Source organism: Lactuca saligna, chromosome 8 (genome assembly GCF_052625555.1).
Source record: "Lactuca saligna cultivar CGN05327 chromosome 8, ASM5262555v1, whole genome shotgun sequence".
Taxonomy (NCBI): Eukaryota; Viridiplantae; Streptophyta; class Magnoliopsida; order Asterales; family Asteraceae; genus Lactuca; species Lactuca saligna.
In genome coordinates this window covers 84,336,585-84,357,404 of record NC_136424.1, presented here as the reverse complement: position 1 = coordinate 84,357,404, position 20,820 = coordinate 84,336,585, and the positions used below count along the sequence as shown (strand labels likewise).

Here is a 20,820-nt window from a genome sequence, read left to right as displayed (position 1 = left end):
TCTTTCTTTGGTTTCCTATAATCTTCATTATACTTGTCCCCACTCGAATAGCAAACTTGAGCTTTCTTGTTTCCATATTCATCAAAGTTGCAATCTTTTGTCAAATGTGGGCCACTGCATCTCTCGCAACCAACTCTAATTGCATGAATTGATTGGTCCATTTGTGTCAATATCCTTTCCATAGTGTTAAGAATTGCCATCACATCAACCATCTCTTTAGGTTGTACACCCCCAACTCCTTTAATGCCTTCATTCCTTGGACTATGATATTCACGAGAGTGTTTTGCAAATTCTTCGACCAATTCCTTGACTTCGCCCATATTTTTCTTTGTAAGTGGTCCTTGAGAATCAAGGAGTTGTCTTGTCATCACATTGAACCCGTTATAGAATATCGACACCTATTGTTGAATGTTAAGGTCATGTTGCATGCAATTCCTTAACAACCCTTTGTAACGTTCCCAAGCTTTGTAAAGTGACTCCCCCGAGTTTTGCTCAAAATTGGTTATTACCTTTTTGAGTTTAGCAATCTTGGATGGTGGGCAGAATTGGTCTAGAAAGTGCTCACGCATTTGAGCCCAAGTATTTACTGTACCGGTTGGGAGTGTTTTTAACCAATCATTTGCAGCTCCTTTAAAGGTAACGGGAAGCATCCTTAGCAAGACGGTGTCTCTGTTAACATTTGGGACATTGAAGTAATCAGCAATATCGATCACTTCATCTAAGTGCTTGAACGCATCCTCATGATCCTTTCCATAGAATAGGATATCCTTTAGTGCGGAAAGGATATGTCCCTTCAGCTCGAATGTGGCAGTGGCAGGGATTGTAGGTTGTACTAATCCTGGACCAACATCATCTCGAATTCTCTTTTTGTAAGCTCCCATGGACATTTCTTCAATATTTTCCATCTCGTGCCTTGGCTCATTCTCGGGTTCACTTGTATGTTCTTCAAATTCAGGCTCGGTATCGTATTCGGATTCGGTTTGGACGGGTATTTGATCCAAGTGTTCAAGCTTTCTCTTGTGCTTTGAAGATGAACTTGACTCCCCTGTTTTATTCCCTAATTTCTTTGAGAACACTGATTTGAATTCTTGTAAAGGTGTCTTATTTGGTGTTTGATCTTCTTTCACGCTCTTGTCCTTGTTTTTTTTGTGAATTGCTGACTCGGAATCTTCAAGTGGTATCACCAAAGGGGTGTTAGAGCCTCTGGTCATGAACTCCTGTAAAAAAAACGTAAAATTGAACTAAGAAAAACGGACTAAAATAAGCAAAACTAAGGACTTCAGAATTCACGTCGTGAATATAAAAGGTTCACGTCGTGAATCCTGTAATGCAGAGAATAAAAAAAATAAAACAGAAAAGTAACTTCTTACAGGTTTTACACTACAAAAAGGATCGATTAATTTAAGGCAAACAAACTAATAATTAACTAATCCGTTCCCCGACAACGGTGCCAAAAACTTGATGTGCATGGTAGTACCCACTAATTTTAATAATTATAACCTAACAAACTTAGACTAACTATGCACTTGTAGGCAGTGTACCTAGTCAGATTACAGTATAATTTAGGTAAGTCGGGTGTCGATCACTGGAAACGGTGTTATTAATTAATCTATTCACTACTAAATTAATCTAATTATTAATAAGCTAAAAGGGGTTTTTATTTAGTTTTGCAAGATCAGACTAACTTAACTCAAATTCAATCAATAATTAAAAACACTCCTATCTAGTTCGAATCCACTCTGTCCTTATGGCTAGCTAATGATTATGGATTATTAAGTTGGTTGTTATTATATTAGTAATTTAGGTCTAAATTTACCAATAGTTAATTAATTCATGTATAACTATGTATGGTCACACACAATTAAACACATAACCAATTATGCTACGAATATGCTATGTAAGATTTATCATGCAAACACAATTATGGTCATCATTTATGTTCTCTAGTACATCAAAGTTAATTACTTCAATTATTAACTAAGATTACGGTTGATCCTACCTCTAGCAATTCAATGTTCATTAAATTACTAGGTTATCATGTTCATGCAGTTAATGGTCACTATGCTACACACAACATGAATTAAGGCAACTTAAAGTAATAACATAAGCATGCTAGGTAACAATAAATCGAACACAAACAATTCACCAACTAAATAAATCCATATAAAATCATGCTATTCATAAGTTAGAAGCTTCATCTAGCTAGATAAGAGTAGCTAGATTTAGCTGCTCATAGTAGCAACTAACACATAAACACAATTTAAATAAGAAAACATGTTCATAAGTATTAAACAAGTAAACAAATTATGAACTTTTACTCTTTTGGTGTTGAAAACCCTTTTCCAGAACCTTTCTTCTGATTTAAATCGCCTCATGGAACCTCTTCCTTCAGCCAAAAGTCTTTTTAATCGTAATGGAGAAGGGTATATATATCTTTTGGAAAATCACTGTCCACGTCATGAACTCGAAGTTATCGTGATCGCCAAGGATTCCTCTCCCCGGATACTTATCTTCTAACTTTTTATACTCACGTCGTGAACCATCAACTATTCACGTCGTGAGCACGTCTTTTTTTGGGTGTTTTTCTTGTCTTTCAAGCCTTCAACCTCCAAAGTTCCATCCTTCAACGCTTTTAGTCCCTTTCTTCAAAATGCCTTCTTTTTTGCTGCAAAATATAATTTAACCTTATAAGTATCATTATTCTATGCAAATGACCAAAATATGTATAAAAATGCACTTAAATATTGCCTAAAAATATGTATAAATATGGCAATATCATGACTCTTGAACCTCCATAACTTGAGGACACAACTCTTCATTTTTGTAACCATTGCCAGTTTTTATGAGTTTTATGAAACTTAAATGTGACTTTTCATATAACTTGAGGACAAGTTACAAAAACACATTTTATAATCAACTCTTAGATTAAAATGGATTGAAAACACATAATCAATTAACTTATCTATTAATCTAAGCAACTCATATGAACAAAGATAATTCACATCAAACATTTTCATGTAATTAGCATAACTTTTAAACTAATACAAAATATGAATCTATTGACAATTATCCTTGAAATTGGATTAGCATGAACATTACCACATCAAAAACAAGTTTATAAGGTCAAAAACAGCTTAGGGTAATGTTCCTAGTCCAATTCCAGCCAAAAGAGCAAACAACAAGCTGTTAGCACCCAAAACTCGTCGAGTTCATGCCTAAAATGATGAAATCGTCGAGTTTTTTTGCATAAAATCATCGAGTTTTATGGTTTGGACATATTTAACTTTGAAAAAAACACATTTGCATCAAGTATAAGAGAACGCAAGCCTAAGCTTTGATACCATTGTTGGGTTTTGAGCATTCTAACACTCCTAAGTGTAAATGCAACCCTAAGTACCTTGGATCTATGTTTTCTCTATTATACATGCATATATGAACTTTCCAAGGTATTCATCCTAACTATCATAATAACATTGATTCAAATGAATATATCAAGTTAGAATTACATACCTCTTTGATGTAGATTGTCTTCATGAATCTTGAGTGCCTAGTGCCCCAAGTGTGACACCTCAAATGGTTCACACAACACCAAATACACTTGGAGTAACTTGAGAGAACATACACACTTCATGAAATCGACTAGCCCTTTCTCTCACACATAATGGCCAATTTTCTCCAAGAATAAGATCATTATATAGTTAGGGTTACACCATGTAAACCCTAATTGTCATGGCCTTTCATTTCCATGATCCATGGGTACAAATACACCATGGAGCATCTTATGGGTTTTAGCCCAAATTGACAATCCATGGAGCATTAGCCTACTATATAAGTATGGATGATTTACACAATCAACCTATATTTAATTAGTCTTCTTTTGTTCACTTAATTAATCCTAGATTAATTCTTGATCACTACTAATTAAATAATCTTATTAATATATTAAAACTTATAATATATTAACCAACCTTAAGTGTTATTTCTCTCATTATAGTCTATCCAAATGCATGATGCCATGCAACCCAAATGGACCATGTCGGGTCGGGTTAGGTATTACCAGTTATAGTTATGGACTTAGACATTAATCCAATAGAAGTTGTGTTCCACTTCCAGATCATTTGAGGTAAAAAACTCTAATCTTGACTTCCATTTGTTGGATCCTCTTTAGTGCTTGAATCTTGTCATTTTTGGGATATTTCTAAGTCACATTCGGGTCTAGAGCATGGTATAGAGTAATGACTTCAGATCTTGAACCTAGGAGGGTTTTCATGGCATAAAGGTGCCACCTTTACTACCATGAGAGCCCCATGCATCTCTTAAACCCCATTTTAGGGCCTTTTGAGCTAAATGGCCCATGCATGGACGTAAAGTTTGTGTATAATAGACCCTATCAGGTCAGATATATTTTTGGATGTAATAAGACCAACTGAAATCGATCATATGGTTGTGGACATAGAGGGACTCGGCGAGTCACTCGTGTGACTCGGCGACTCAGCTCGTAGTTCTCACCAAATCTCTCCTAATAACATACAAGGTGTTAAGTTAGAAGAACACTCAATCAGTTGGACTTATTGTGGAGCTGAAAATCATGGGACTCACCGAGTGTATGAACGAACTCGGAGAGTTCAAGGCTATGTCCCAAGAATATGAAGATGGACTCGGCGAGTCCAACACTAAGAGCATCACCTTGCATGAAGGTGGAATCAACGAGTTCATGAGGAACTCGACGAGTTAATGCCTAAACGTCCAAACCTTGACCTAAGTTGACCATGAAATGGTAACTAAGGAAGATGATTATGTGTAGGATTTGAGAGGAGTTGATCCTGACACCGAGGACAAATTCGACAATCAGCTTTACGAGGCGAGTTACCTTCCAGTAGAAGTGGGTCGAAGGCACCACGGCCGACCCACTAGTAAGAGTTATAGTAGAGATAATTGTCTTTGTGATAATTATCTGGTATGTTGCTATCTGTTATGATTATGTGCTAATATGCTATGATGTTATGTGATATGTGATAGGAGGGGTATGTTAGACCCCATTATCGGTCGAAAGGACCGAATGGGTAGTTAGTACCCAGTTATGTTAGACAAATTTTGACATATTTGCTATGATATTATGTGGTAGTGGTAGGGGGTGAAATAGTCCCCGGATACCAGTCGAAAGGATCGAAAGGGGAGGCTAGCACCATGATATGCTAGGCAAGATACCGGTCAACAGGACCGAAGTGGAGGCCAGCACCCTGATATGCTAGGCAATGTATCGGTCGACAGGATCGAATGGGTAGTTAGTACCTAGTTATGCTATGCATTATGTGTTATGTATGGTATGTGATATGACGGGGGAACTCACTAAGCTTCGTGCTTACAGTTTTCAGTTTTGTTTCCAAGTGCCTCTACATCGAAGGGGAAGGAGGTGGCATAATAGCAGTGCATCACACACATATGATTTCTGCATTTCGAGGTGGGAGAGAGATAAATAAAGTGAGATAGAGAGTTGTTAGAACGAGGACACGCATACACACACTAATATATTCTTAAATTACACAACTTTTTTTCAAATAGAACTTGAACACTCAACCTGTAACGTCCCAATTTTAAGAATAAATTTTAAAATTTTAAAATTGGCATAAACACTCATTTTCATAAATGTAGACTCAAAGCAAAACCATTTTTTCATAAATTGAAATCCATAAATCAAAATTATAATGAAAGTATTATGAAATATCAACTCGTAAAACTGTTGATGTGTGTGTATAGTTACACCTTCGGTTCCTCATAAACTAATAAAGTACCCGAAAACCATTTAATCCACAACTGTAAACACAAACCTTAGTGAGTTCCCCAAAGTATCACACACAACACAACATTGTAAAATATACAAAACAACATTGGGTTATCAGCAACCCTATGGACTATCAACAACCCTGAGTTATTAACAACTCAAATACAACAAATTTGGTTATCAACAACCGCGGGCTATCAGTAGCTCACATACAACAAATTGGGTGATCATCAACTCCAAGGTATCACATACAACACAACATTGCAAATATATATAAAATAACCATGGGTTATCAACAATCCTATGGACTATCAGCAACCCTAAGTTATCAATAATTCAAATACAATAAATTGGGTTATCAACAACCTCAGGCTATCATAGCTCACATACAACAAATTAGGTTATCAGCAACCCCAAACTATCAACAGTTCGCATACAACCAATTGGGTTATCATCAAACCCAAGCTATCAACAGGTCACATACAACATATAATATAAGTAACACAGTAAGAAAACTCATATGAGCTAAACAACATAAGCTCTATAACAATCTCAACGATAAAAATAGCTACACAACCTACCTAAAGGCAAACCGGAACTAGTCATTAGCTAAACACTAAATTGTACCAAAGTTTAACCAAAAGTCAAATTGGTCAAAAGTCAACGGTCAAAGTCAAGTTAACTCTCTAAACCACCACGTCGTGGTCTAGCTCAAGCAGATCACAACGGATTGGACCACTATGTCGTGGCAACACTGCCAAATCCAAAACTTCATTGAGCCCTTAATACTTTAAGCTACCCATTCTAACTTTCTAGAAGGCTTCATTGCATCCAAGTGATTCATAAAAATCCTAACTTTATGTCCAATGCATGTCCTCCCCTAAACTTAGGTTAAAAAGTAGAAAATGGAGTCAAAACCCCATGCATGGCATCAAACAAGTGATTTACTAATATATGATTATATAGCGACCTCATAAAGTGATAAAGTTGCCAACTTTATCAATTTCAATCTTTCAAGAGTTACATAACACTAGGAAACCTGCTCACTTTTTAGATCTAAAGGAAATGAAACATAAACGTAGAGTTTTAAATGCTTACCAAAGTGCAGGATTAAAGAGGAAGTTGAACACTTACTGGATCTAACTTGCTTGCACCTCAACACCTTGATCCTTCCACTAAAATATACCAAAATGCCAAGATTCCCACAAAACACTAAAGAGGGGATATGGTTTGCTTATAAGGAAAGGGATGCTGGAAATGAGGTGAAACCCTAGCCAACATGTTGCTTAAATAGGGCATAAAGCATGAAGTCTAGAGCTTAGGTACCTGTCGCCGCCACGCCGTGGTGAACACTCGACCATATTGTGGTTAATGCTCAAACGTGTTCATCATATAGATGATGTGGCCACGTCGTCACCAACATCCTGCCACATCGTGGCATAAGGTTTTCCCCAAAACTTTATCTTTGAAATCTTTAAGTCTTCAACCGATCAAATCAGGAAAACGGGTGTTACACAACCACTTGAATGAAAGGACACCTCACCACCCAGAGAGAGAGAGAGAGAGAGAGAGAGAGAGAGAGATTCGACACCCATCTCCAGTAAAGACAACCATCATAACACCTACATACCATCACCGCCGTCTGTAAACGGTCTTTTTGGGTGCCTATCATCATTTATTGTGAAAGGACTAGTGATTCTTCCCCGTGCATACAAGAGCCAACACCTTCAAACAAGAGTCCTTACTAGTGTTTTTTCAAAAAGTGAAACGTAAACGTATGTTATGTTTTAATTGAAACTTTCATTTGAAAATTCTTGTATTTTCACATATATTTAATTTCTAATTTGAACTATGATTTTATATTTAAAAGAACAAATAAATATTTTGAATTAAAATAATGGAAACTTATTTCGGACCACACAAACATATTTCATTTATTTTGACAAGTAAAGAAAATAAGATTACGGAAGCGAAAAGCAAGAAAAAGATAAGAAAATGGAACGAAAAGGCGGCAAGGCCGGTGCCACTGTCACCGGATTTTTGCCTCAAATTCAACTTTTTTTTAATTTTCTTTTCAACAGGCTTCATAATTGTTCCTCGTATATACGCCCTTTCGATCGCCATTGATGTATTCATACCCAAGAACTTGAAGCTTTTCTTCAAATCTCAAATCCTCAAAAAGTTGGAGAGAGAAAAAGCCCCCACCCCCACGTCAAGAATTAAAGAAAATAAAAATTCAGAAAACCAACCCATAAATCCAATTATTAACTTTCTTTTTTGCACTCCTTCCTCTTTCTCTCTCTATAATACTTTGCCAGCTCCGTTTTCGTCTTTCTGTCCTTCTGCCGTTTCATTCTCTCTAAAACCCAGTTCCTGATACTCTTTTTGAAGCCGGAAGCAGTCGAGATCTGAACACAGGTATGTTTGCTGTAATCGATTACTTAACCAACTGATTTCGCCCTAGATTTTCACTCCAGTTACTTAGATCTCTCGCTTTGTGTACTTAATTTTGCCATCAACTTATTTTCCTATTGTTTGGATCTTAAATTGATGATCCTCAACTTGAATTAACAGTTTGAGGGTCTCTTTGGCATGAATTATAGTTCGAATTGGGGGAATGATTTCTCTGTTGTTTTGATCTAGTGAGTTTTCTTCTTCTCGATATCGGCGCTTAAGATTTTCGATGGTTGATTAACATAATTGGTTGGATCTATCGATAGGTGCCAGAGAATTAGTATTTTATTATCGAACTATGTTTTCGAATGCACGATATCTTCTAGGGTATAAAGTTGGTACATACATTTCGAAATCAAAATTTTTCTTCAGATGGGTTATGGTGTTGACTATGCTGTGGACTCGTTCTTGATTTCTGGAAGATAAGTTTTTGAATAGTAATTCCATGGAATCACGGAAAATTTGTTGCAGATAGAGTTGGATATCAAGCATGAAACTTTTTGGATAATTTACCCCGATCTTTTTATAGGAATGGAGTGTTAAACATGCCCAATATCTGAAGGGTTCGACAAATTCAAGAACATTTGGAGATTTTGATTAATTGAATCATCGAATGTGACAGTAGCTGGGCTTATGTGTTAGCTTGTTAATGATGATTTTTGAATCTTACATTCTTTAGTTACTTTACTCTTGTTCGAATTATCAAGTATGCTGTTGCATCTTATTGATGATATGCAATAGATACATTAAGATAATTATGGACATTAATGTGGAAAGTACAATGTGTAGAGAGAGAATAATGGCTTAAAGTTTTAGTTCTCATATCATAGGCTTACATAATCTAAAATTAATTATATTGCATATATTCAAATGAACTGCTTAAGCATCCTTTTGCATTATGTGATTAAGTGCCAGAAGGTTATATAAACAATGTTTGTTGATTAATTTGATAAATCCTTATATAGTTTTTAAACCTAACATATTTGTTTAAGTTTTAAATATTCCAGACAAGTTATCCATTTCTTTTTCGTTCCCACCACCTAAACATTTTTATTAACATCACATTTCGGCATTATATATTTATTTTAGTTCAACTCAATTCAATGTAAGAAATTTACATAATCATATACATTACAACAAATAACAAAAAGTAGTCTCTAGAACATTTTTAAATTAACTTAAATTATTACAAACTCGTAACTAATAAACGAGCTTACGCTAAAAATACAATAAACCTAAGAGAATGACTTTACAAAATCGGCATACAATTTCCTTAAAAGTATATTGTTGTAAGAAACATCATTTTGAATTTGATATGAAAACTCAACATTCCATATATTATAATTTTTAATCTATCATTACCCGAGCAAACACAGCTTCTTATACTAAAGGAAAGAAATACTTTTTTAATAAATTCAGTGTTGCTTTACCTTCATTTTACAAGTATGCTAATGGTTTTTCTATTTTCCTTAGATCTTTGCAGTGATTTATTTATAAAGATTACATCAGTGGACTCTTGTCTTTGTTTAAAGAAGATACAATCTTCAACTTTCCACCATGTCTGGCTCTGCAAAAACTCTTGAACCTGCATTTCAAGGAGTTGGTCAAAGAGTGTATCCTTCTTCAATTTTTTTTTTCTAAAACATTAAAAGAAGCATTTACATTACCTAAAAAAAGAAAATTTTGTATTGAATGTTCACTTAACACTTTATAGAGGAACTGAAATATGGAGAATTGAAAACTTTCAGCCAGTACCTTTACCAAAGTCCAATTATGGAAAATTCTACTCTGGTGATTCATACATTGTATTGCAGGTGCTAATAATATCCAAAACTCTTGTTATTTTCCTTATATATATTTTTATCTCAAAAAGTTTGTTTTTTTTTTTTTTTTTTTTTACAACTTCGTATATTTGTAGACTACTTCTGGGAAGGGAGGTGCTTATAATTATGACATACATTTCTGGTTGGGAAAAGATACTAGCCAGGTAAGTTATAAGTTATAAGTTATAAGTACACCTGCTATTTTTTGAATGATATAATGTTTTGTTAATTGGTGTTAATTTATGAAATAAATAAATCAGGATGAAGCTGGAACTGCAGCAATAAAAACGGTTGAACTTGATGCATGTCTAGGTGGTCGTGCAGTTCAATATAGGGAGCTTCAAGGTCATGAATCTGATAAATTTTTATCATATTTTAAACCATGTATTATACCACTTGAGGGAGGTGTTGCATCTGGTTTTAAAGAGGTTGAAGAAGAAGAGTTTCAGACACGATTGTACACTTGTAAAGGAAAACGTGTTGTCAGATTGAAACAGGTCTGTAAAATTACCAAACTACCCTTGTATGTATTTGATATTATCATTGAATTTGATTTTGATGATGGTTGTTTATTCAGGTTCCTTTCTCTCGATCCACATTGAACCATGATGATGTGTTTATCTTGGACACTAAAGATAAAATCTTTCAATTCAATGGGGCGAATTCGAATATACAAGAAAGGGCAAAAGCATTGGAAGTTATTCAGTTTTTGAAAGATAAATATCATGAAGGGACATGTGAGGTTGCAATTGTTGGTAAGTCAACATTAAATGGTTATTAAATTAACATATATTCATTTTATGTCATATGTTATTGATAAATTAATAACATTTTTAGATGATGGAAAGCTACAAGCAGAAGGGGACTCTGGTGAATTTTGGGTTATTTTTGGTGGGTTTGCTCCAATTGGCAAAAAGGTTGCAAGTGAAGATGATATAATTCCAGAAAAGACTTCTCCAAAACTTTATTGGTATAATTATAATATATATGATTAATGGATTAAATGGCATACATTATGCTTGTTTTTTTAATCGTCTTTTTTGCAGCATAAGTGAAGGTCAAACTAAGGATGTAGATGGTGAACTTTCCAAATCATTATTGGAAAACAACAAATGTTATCTGCTGGATTGTGGTGCAGAGGTGTTTGTGTGGGTTGGAAGAGTAACACAAGTGGAGGAAAGAAAAACTGCCATGCAAGCTGCTGAGGTAAATCTAAATCTTTAAATTCAATTACTTTTTGTTTTTTAAATTTATATATCACATTATTTGAAACATTTTTAGGAGTTTATTGTGAGCCAAAATCGGCCCAAAGCAACCCGTGTAACTCGACTTATTCAAGGGTACGAGACACATTCGTTCAAGTCAAACTTTGACTCATGGCCATCTGGTTCAGCACCTTCTGCTCCTGAAGAAAGTAGAGGAAAAGTAGCAGGTAAATAAAATAAGCATATTCTTTGTTCACAATCTGTTATAACACTAGTTGTAGTTATGGTGTTATTTTTGTATATTACTAGCTTTGTTAAAGCAACAAGGAGTTGGGCTGAAAGGGTTGGCTAAAAGTTCTACTGCAACCGAAGAAGTCCCACCTTTGCTTGAAGAAAATGGGAAAATTGAGGTGTGGAGGATTAATGGCAATGCTAAAACCACAGTACCCAAAGAAGACATTGGTAAATTCTACAGTGGAGATTGCTACATTGTTCTTTACACTTACCATTCTAATGAAAAGAAAGAAGATTACTATTTGTGCTGTTGGATTGGCAAAGATAGCATCGAGGTATCCCTTGAAAACATTCAATTCAATTCATTTCTTCTTCTTCTTCTTTCTGTGTACTTGTGTTAAAGTGTTGATACAAGCAAATGTTGTAACATCAGGAGGACCAAAACATTGCTGCTCGATTGGCTACCACAATGTTTAATTCACTCAAGGGAAGACCAGTTCAGGGTCGTGTATTTCAAGGGAAAGAGCCTCCACAGTTTGTCGCCATCTTTCAGCCTATGGTTGTGTTAAAGGTAGGTACATTTTTAGCTTTTTCAAATATTTTGTCGTGATATTTAGATTCAGATGGAAAATGTTGTGCTGTTAGGGTGGATTGAGCTCTGGATACAAGAACTCCATTGCAGACAAAGGATTGAATGATGAAACCTACACTTCAGATGGTGTAGCCCTAATTCAGATATCGGGAACTTCACCCCATAATAATAAAGCCGTTCAAGTAGATGCGGTATGATTATGAGCCCCTTTTGGAATTGCGTGCGACTTGTTAAAAATTAGGGCTGATGAAATTTGTTTGTTTCAGGTGGCGACCTCATTGAATACCTATGAATGCTTTCTTCTTCAATCTGGTTCTTCATTGTTCACCTGGCATGGAAACCAGAGCAGTGTCGAGCAGCACAGCATAGCTGCAAAAATCGCTGAATTTTTGAAGGTATGATATTGATAAGTTTGAATCGTATCGTATCTTGTTTTTGGTTGACTTTGAACTTTATTTTGTCGTCTTGTCCAGCCTGGCGCCACTGTAAAATTTGCTAAAGAAGGAACTGAAAACTCAACTTTCTGGTTTGCCCTTGGAGGGAAACAAGGCTACACCAGTAAAAAAGCAGCGCAGGAATCCGTCAGAGATCCCCATTTGTTTTCATTCTCTTTCCATAAAGGAAAGTTTGAGGTGAATTCTCAACTGTTCATTTCATTTCATATACAACACTCGTTTCGAAATGAAGATCTAAATCGCGGTTTCTTTCTTTCTCTCTTCCAGATTGAGGAGATCTACAATTTCTCACAAGACGATCTGTTGACAGAAGATGTGCTCATCTTAGACACACACTCCGAGGTGTTCATATGGGTTGGTCAATCCGTTGACTCCAAAGAAAAGCAAAATGCGTTTGAAATTGGGCAGAAATACATCGACTTGGCTGCATCTCTTGATGGATTATCTCCATGTGTACCCTTATACAGAGTTACAGAAGGAAACGAACCTACCTTCTTCACAACATTCTTCTCATGGGACTCTGCAAAAGCTAATGTTCGTCTTGCTATTTTTCCATTGTAATATAATATTTTCTATTTAATAAACAATTAATTTGGATGCTGTCTTGCCTTCTCCCTAGACTCATGGGAACTCCTTCCAGAAGAAGGTTTTGCTACTGTTTGGATTTGGGGGAGGCCATGCTTCTGCTTCTGAGGTAAATGAATCAAACTCATCCTAGTTGTTGTTTATGGTTTTGTTTAAGGTATTGTTTTTGATATTTTATCTATCACAGGGTCAAGATAGGTCAAACGGGGGTCAAAGTGGGCCCACTCAAAGAGCTTCAGCATTAGCAGCATTAAACTCTGCTTTCAAATCATCTCCAACAAGCGCCAAATCATCATCAGCTTCACCAAAGGTACCGAGTCGGGGTTCACAGAGAGCAGCTGCTGTTGCTGCTTTATCCTCTGTTCTTACAGCTGAAAAGAAGGGTGCATCTGATGGTTCACCTGTCCGGCCCACCAGAAGTCCACCATCTGAAGGCGGCTCAGCCACCAAGGCTGAAGAAGGTTCTGATGGTTTGGAGAGTAATGAAGGTTCAGAAGTTACAATGGAAACATCCGAACCAGTTCAAGTTCAAGAAACCAATGGAGGAGAAGATTCAGCACCAAAGAATGATGAAAACGAATGCGAGAGTGTAGACAGTCAAAGCACTTTCAGTTATGAACAATTGAGGGCTAAATCCGAGAACCCGGTGACTGGTATCGACTTTAAGAGAAGAGAGGTTAGTTTTGTAATTTCACACAACTGTAAAGTCTGTTACGGGAATAAGTAACATTATTGGTTGGTTATTGGTTGTTTGGTTTAGGCTTATCTGTCAGGTGAAGAGTTTGAGGGTGTGTTTGGAATGGCAAAAGAGGCGTTCTACAAGATACCAAAATGGAAGCAGGATATGCTGAAGAAGAAGGTGGATTTGTTCTAGGAATTGAAAACATTGGTGGGGAGATGATGAATATGATATGATTCTTTCAATTCTTAGTTTTTGGTTGTGTTGGTGTTGTTATCAGTTATCAGTTATGATGCTGGTGGTTATAGGAGGAGTTAGTGATATAATGGCCTTGAGTAAAGAGTGATTTTTTTGCCTCTCTTTTGATGTTATGATATATGGTTTGATTGCTGGTTGTTAGATTTGATTGGGTATGTAATGTAATCTGGGTTTGAGTTTGTTTGTGGGATTACTTGCTATTTAATATTTATTGTTGGAGAAAAAGTAAGACTGTAAATGTGTTGTCATGTCATGTGCTGTGATTGTTTGTATTTTGAATTCAGATATTAAGGGTTAAAAAAGTTTGTTGTTTGATATTTATCATATCATGTATGTCCTTTCTATTTGTCCTGTGTACTTTTGGCATTTTGACACAATTTAATAACAGGATTTACACATGAATCTGTTTTTTAGACTTGGCAAACATAATAATGGGTTAACATTTAATATGGACATTTATTATGACATCTACCATGTACCTATTTATTATTATTTTTTCCACTGTTGAAACCGATGAATATTGTTTGTTGAAATTTTAGAATAAAACTGTCGTTGTCTAACCCACCTAGGAGAACATCATGTTGGTGTCTAAAGTACCACCGACCCATTACTTCATAACATATGCAAAAACAAAACCTCACAAGTCACATCCATTACTATCACATAAAACCTAACTCATATTTTCATATGATTTGAGACCATATGTTTTTATCTCATCAATCTTGATGTGTTTTATGTAAAATTGCATTATAAGGAATGTTAAGTTGTTATATAATTAATCATGACGATCACTACAAGCATGAAATCATAAACCAAAACACAGAGAATATGGATGGAAACCTTTGTGGGAAAAACCAAAAGGCACAAAAACCTGTAAATAAAATCGACAATGAGAAAGGTATTACATTGCATAAAAGTTAAATTTTGATAACTTTGAATTCATTAATCATTAGGTAAGTCGCATCCCACCCATGGGCCATGGCCCCTTCACCACTATACAAAGCCCAAGCTTTTAAAATTAAAAATAGATGGTAAAACCGTCATTTTTACAAAAAAAATTAACGTATTTTTTAAATAGTAGGTGTTAAAAAAAAACACTTCAAGAGACAGGAAAACATTCAAATTCCATGAAATGACTAAATCCGAAATTTTCATCAAATCAGCAACATGATGAAAACTTTAACTTACAAAGGAACAAAATGGCAAATCAAAATGTATAAAATTAAAGGAATTTTTTAAAACCTTTTGACTATAATTAAAGTTTTTATTATTGTGTAACAGTTTTATTTTTCTACGCTTGATGATAAAAAAAAGAAAATGGGAACAGTTTCTTTTGTGGTATTACGATTTACGCATGCACTCTTTTGACTATTCCTTTGTAGTGGACCACGTAGGAAACTTCTCTATAGTGGACTCTTAAACCTTTCCAATTTTCTAAAACAATTTAGAATTTGAATAATTGTATTTTTTTTAGATAGATGAAACAATAAAAACCACAAAACGCAAATAAGGTGTACACCATAAAATTCTAATCTCCAAATCAACTCATTTTATTTCATTATAGTAAGTGATACATATTATAATTTAATACATATCGTCTTCGGTGTTTAGTTCACATATGATACTATATATATTTATAAAAACTATGTCTTGTTTGTGGGAATGGTGCCAAATATTTGGTTTGTTATTTGTTAAAAGAAATTGTTTATATCTCTTTACTTCATTCGTAAATTTATGTCTGCAACAACATATTACCACTTTGCTTATTATTGGAAAAAAATATAGCTAATGTTCATTTTATAAGATTTAGCGATAAAAATTTAGTTTCTCTAATATTAAATTGTAGTTCAAAAAATGTACACGTAAAAGCGAGAAAGAGGCAGCTTCATAGAAGCACGAGAAAGGCTAAAATTAAACTTAATGCAGAAGCGGAAGCAGAAGCACAACCCCAACAAGAAAAGAAAGTTGTTCCACGTGCTTCTACTCATTCATATCATTTATTTCGGAATCAAGTTAAATAACTTTACATATATATTCCATTCACCCACAATCATATATGTACATTAATAATAAAAGTTATTTAAATTCATTCACTTTATTAAGTTTATTTTTTTCTAGCTTTGTGGAGTTTATTTGATTTAAATAATGATATTTTTAACAGTTTACCTGTAACATCCGATTTCAGGTATTTTCATTTTAGCCCTTGACCTATTTTAAGTTTGCACTATTGGTCCCTTGTTTCTAAAAGATTTGCACTTCAGCCCCTACGTTGGACGTACATGAGGTACGCGCAATGTACTTGTGAGAGACCTGGATCACAAAAGCCATGTTAGTACGTTGGGCGTACGTGGGGCGTACTAGCTTAGCCTCTAAACCCTAATTTTAAGGGTTTGCTCCCTATTTAATCCACCTTATACCTCCCTTGGACATTCCTTATCGGGTTCCTCTCCTTTCAAAACCCTAATCTCGAGCCTAATCCTTGTGTGTGAGGATTTTGAAGTTTGTTAGTGATTTTGGTGTTTTTTTGTTGAAGAAGACGGCTATTGAATAAGGTGGTGTTGTTTGCAAGCTTGTAGATCAAGAAACTACCTCACTTTGTGCATCTTTTGAAGGTATAAAGTTTATACCTTGATGTGGTTCTTTCTAGATCTCCATAGATGAGTTTTTATGAACTTTTGTCCCAAAACTTGGACCTTTGTGAGTATGAAGTACCCCAGAGCATATTGGCTATCCTTTTAGACATGTTAAGGTACTTAAAGTCATAAAAATGGTTGCTTGATCATTTCCCTTGGCCTATGCATGAGTTAAGTGACTTAGAGTGTGATGGAAGTTAGAGTTTTATGTATTGATCCCTTTCTAGCCATGCAAAGGATTAAAGTCAGTGACTTTATGGGTTAAGGCATTCTATAATGGTCAGATATAAAGTTGGGATAGGTATCTTAATGGATTAAGACATAAAACTTGTTAAGTATGGACCAGGCAGAGTACGTGGGGCGTACTCCTGGCTACTCCCTGCGTAGTCAGGCCCGTTCCCGTTGGTCACTGATTTCAGTTATATGCCCCACGTAAGAAGGATTACGCCCACCGTACTCGCTGGATAGTTGAATTTTGCTGACTTTTGACTTATGGTCAAAATTTAAGGTTTGGACAATTGACGGGGAAAATGGTCTTTTTTTTTCCCCTTAAAGGGATTAGTTGTGGAATTTGGACTTGTAAGTTGGGTTGAGGACCTTAATTATTAATTAGGGTTAATTGTTGTGTTATTATACGAAGTCTAGTTCTGACAGTTCGGGTGTAGGATTAATCTATCATCAATATCAGGTGAGTCTCCTCATTTAATCTTACCTATGTGGTAGAATAGTTATATTTGTGATGATCAACTGGATCTAACTGTTATTATTGTGTTATGCTGTTTATGTGTGACTGAGACTGCATATAGTCTCCAGGGTTGCTGATAACCTATCGAACGTGCAGTTTGCCCACTGGGACTACTGATAGTTCACAGGGTTGCTGATAATCCATAACTGATTAATTATGATGTGTTGTATGTGGTATATTGGGGAACTCACTAAACTTCGTGCTTACAGTTATTGATTATATGTGTTTCAGGTACTTCTGAGGATCGCAGAAAGGCAACTGTCTGATTGTACACACTCATTGGAAGATTTGTTACTGATGCATTCTGTGATACTCTGATATTTTGTGATGATGATTTGTATTTGACACTTATGTTTTTCAATGACTTGGTTTATGAACAATATTTTCGGTAATTTAAAAATGAAATTTTGATTTAAAATTTAAGGTATTATATAAATGAATTTTACAACATTTGTCTTTACTAGAAAAATAATCTTTTAGTAATTTATGATATTAGCCCCTTTATTTAGTTATATGTCAATGCACATTTTGTTCTATGTTTATTATTTAAAATAAATATTTATTCATCTTACTAAGATCATTTATATATAAATGAATTTTAAAACCATATACAACTTTCAATAGAATAACACTAAACTTATACAAACTTACTCCAAAATACAAAGTCGGAAATAACAATTTTACCTTTTTGACACACGATTTTGTTAAAATTACTTTTTACATTTATGATGAATATTTAACAATCTTATAAATGGATGTGAATATGATAAAGAGTAAAATAATATTAAATGGTAATATTCTATCAAATTTGTGAAAATGGAGGAGTATTACAATTTAGTGATTTACAGGAGGCGTAACAAAGCATGCACCAACGAGCAACCAGCCAATCAATGCAAGAGGACGTTAATGTTTTGCTGGCAAAATCATTATTTCACGGGCCAAGAATAAGATTTCTCTTATTATATATATTACATATTATATTAATATATAACATTTTTAATGTATATTTATATGCTAAATGTTAGAAAAAAAATAATTTGTACCTTTTCATATAGTCTCTATTCACCAAAATAGTCAACAATCCGTGTAGACAGTGGAATCTATGGGAAATGAACAAATGTGCTTCATAATAACTGACTCAATTATATCCGTGTCGTTATTTTCACGCCATAAAATCGTCCGATTTGTCATTGCCGACTCAGTGAGTGACCTAGCTTCCCGTATTGACTCGGATGACGTCACCAGACGAATTGTCTTGAGGATAAACTCGTTCATGGCGAGACGACTGAGCATACCTGACTCGGTGACTGAGTTCTTTCTTTTATTGTGTGGCTTGTTTGTGGTAGCTCTGACAATCTCCGTCAGCATTGCGGCGGACAACCGTCGGACTCCACGAACTCCACCCATTATGACGGCGGTGTTGATTGTATTTGTTTTTTGATGGGTATTCTCTGAGTTCTTAGGGCGGTGTCTGGCTGAAAGAGGTGGTAATGGTGGCGGTGTTGATTGCAAGAAGACTGACTCGGGACTCTGATTTTTGACTCGGCTGAGCGGGTCTCCGAGTAGTAAAGCTTTCTTTACGTCAACCAGCATCACGTGCTTATAACTCCGGCGAACCCGCCCCAATATCATTGGATAAGACGCCCATCTTCGGAGACTCATCGGAACGTGGTCTACGAACCCGGATAACGAGTTTTCCGGATCAAGCTCGCCGACACCAAAGCCTACAACCGATCCATAACTTATCCGAGTTGACTCGATATGATCAGTTTCACCACAATCATGTAAACTTGAATTATTCGTCTTCACTTTTCCACCCCAGATTGGCTCTCCTTTCTCCCTTACCTTCTTGCCGGATTTCACGAACTGAGTCAGGTCGAAGCTCGCCGGAAAATCCAAAACTTTACTTCCTTTGCACATTTCTGCTTTGTACCTTCCGATGATTTTCAGGAAGAAGTCGTTCTCTTCCAGAATCACATTGTCAAAAGACTGTGGTGTTGAAATCGATGGGAATATAAATACAAGGTCGGAATTTGAAGCTAAACCAGACCTGTGAAATGCTCTCAAGAACAATTTAAGATCTTTCGTTGTCACAGACTCTGTAACGTGGCAGAGTAGGAGGTTGTTCATGGCGATTGTTCCGCGTGTATACAGAGTGCCCAATCCTTGTAATGCACGCGAATTTGATCGGAGTGTAGTGTGAGAGTTGGGAAGACGAGATGATATGAAGTTGTTGTTGGGTTCGAAAGTTGAGAGAGTGAAGAGGAGGAGCATCAAGAAGATGAGCAGAGCACAAATGGAGATGGTGGATTGAGCTCTTCTGAGAATTTGACTGGAATTCATGCGTTTGAAAAGGGTGTTAACTGTGGGAAATCTGAATGGTGATAATGACGATGAAGGTGTGGAGGAGCTTAAATCTTGTTGATGTTCTTCAGGGAAGAAAACCAGGAATATATCCATTCCCCATCCCTCACCACCACCACCACCACCACCGACGCCGCCGCCGTCATTTTTCTTCTTGATTTTTCCGGTCAATACCATTTTCTCTAGATTCCGATACTCCTCTGTTTTGTAGAATTGGGTAGTTCTTTCTGATCCCCTCCGTGTGTCTTTATGTGATTTGAATGTGTTGGTTTCTGTGGAATAGAGTTTGTGTTATCTTCATGATTCTTTTCTCATTTTGGCATGAAATACCGACAAAGGATAGTAAGTGTCAACTTACCAAATTTAGTACAAGGTAAAATACTAAAATTCAATTTCCATTAAACAACGGGTCGTAGGTCCAACTGTTGCACGGGGAGTTATTGACAATGTGTTGAGAGCGGGCAAAAGATGCAATGCACATTAAAGTTTATTTAGTACTTTTATGTAAAAACATGTGAATAGTTGTTACACAACTTTTTTGTTATCATTATATATCACTTTTTTTTATAATAAAAATAAAACAATGAATGTGACAAGGAAAAGTTGAGATTTTATGCTTAATAACAACTCCTATATCTAAAATATATAGCAACTAATATGATTTTAGTTTCATTTGTGACGTGCTAACGATCCGATTGAATGGCCAAGCACAATTATAAAGCACACAAAGTAAAAACAAAAGTTCAATGTGAATATTCTATAATAAAATTCAATACCCTCTAAAAGCAAATTGTATGGGAAATTTTTAAAGGAAAAGAAAACAAGCTTCTTTCTATAACAGTGTGATACGAAATTGATTAAGATAAGATCCATAAAAAATTAAATATATCAAACAATAGTAGTAAAAACATAAGCCAATAAAATAATAAAAAACTAAAAAAATGTGAGAAAAATCTACTAGAAAACTTGAATAAAGTCTTTGTCTCCCAGTTACATCTTAACATCTTGGCA

General features: G+C 35.4%; 2 protein-coding genes and 1 non-coding gene across 3 annotated transcripts; 2 read left to right on the top strand and 1 right to left on the bottom strand.

The window, feature by feature from the left end:
* The first annotated feature begins 414 nt into the window (after nucleotides 1-414).
* Nucleotides 415-521, top strand: LOC145013564 (small nucleolar RNA R71). The gene has a single exon (XR_013665114.1). It is a non-coding gene; the product is annotated as a small nucleolar RNA R71 (small nucleolar RNA).
* Nucleotides 522-7,783: 7,262 nt separating this feature from the next.
* Nucleotides 7,784-14,384, top strand: VLN3 (villin 3). Its single transcript, XM_078971533.1, has 18 exons — nucleotides 7,784-8,200; nucleotides 9,710-9,849; nucleotides 9,951-10,050; nucleotides 10,155-10,223; nucleotides 10,320-10,556; nucleotides 10,637-10,814; nucleotides 10,897-11,029; nucleotides 11,106-11,265; nucleotides 11,341-11,491; nucleotides 11,574-11,833; nucleotides 11,932-12,069; nucleotides 12,144-12,281; nucleotides 12,357-12,485; nucleotides 12,564-12,722; nucleotides 12,813-13,079; nucleotides 13,165-13,239; nucleotides 13,318-13,806; nucleotides 13,891-14,384. Exons 2-18 carry the CDS (start codon nucleotides 9,794-9,796, stop codon nucleotides 14,002-14,004), a joined length of 2,853 nt encoding a protein of 950 aa, XP_078827659.1. The 5' UTR covers nucleotides 7,784-8,200; nucleotides 9,710-9,793; the 3' UTR covers nucleotides 14,005-14,384.
* Nucleotides 14,385-18,252: 3,868 nt separating this feature from the next.
* Nucleotides 18,253-20,216, bottom strand: LOC145012109 (uncharacterized). The gene is made up of 2 exons (XM_078970891.1): nucleotides 18,489-20,216; nucleotides 18,253-18,359 (listed from the first exon to the last, which is right to left on the bottom strand). Exon 1 carries the CDS (start codon nucleotides 19,984-19,986, stop codon nucleotides 18,520-18,522), a length of 1,467 nt encoding a protein of 488 aa, XP_078827017.1. The 5' UTR covers nucleotides 19,987-20,216; the 3' UTR covers nucleotides 18,253-18,359; nucleotides 18,489-18,519.
* Nucleotides 20,217-20,820: the final 604 nt, after the last annotated feature.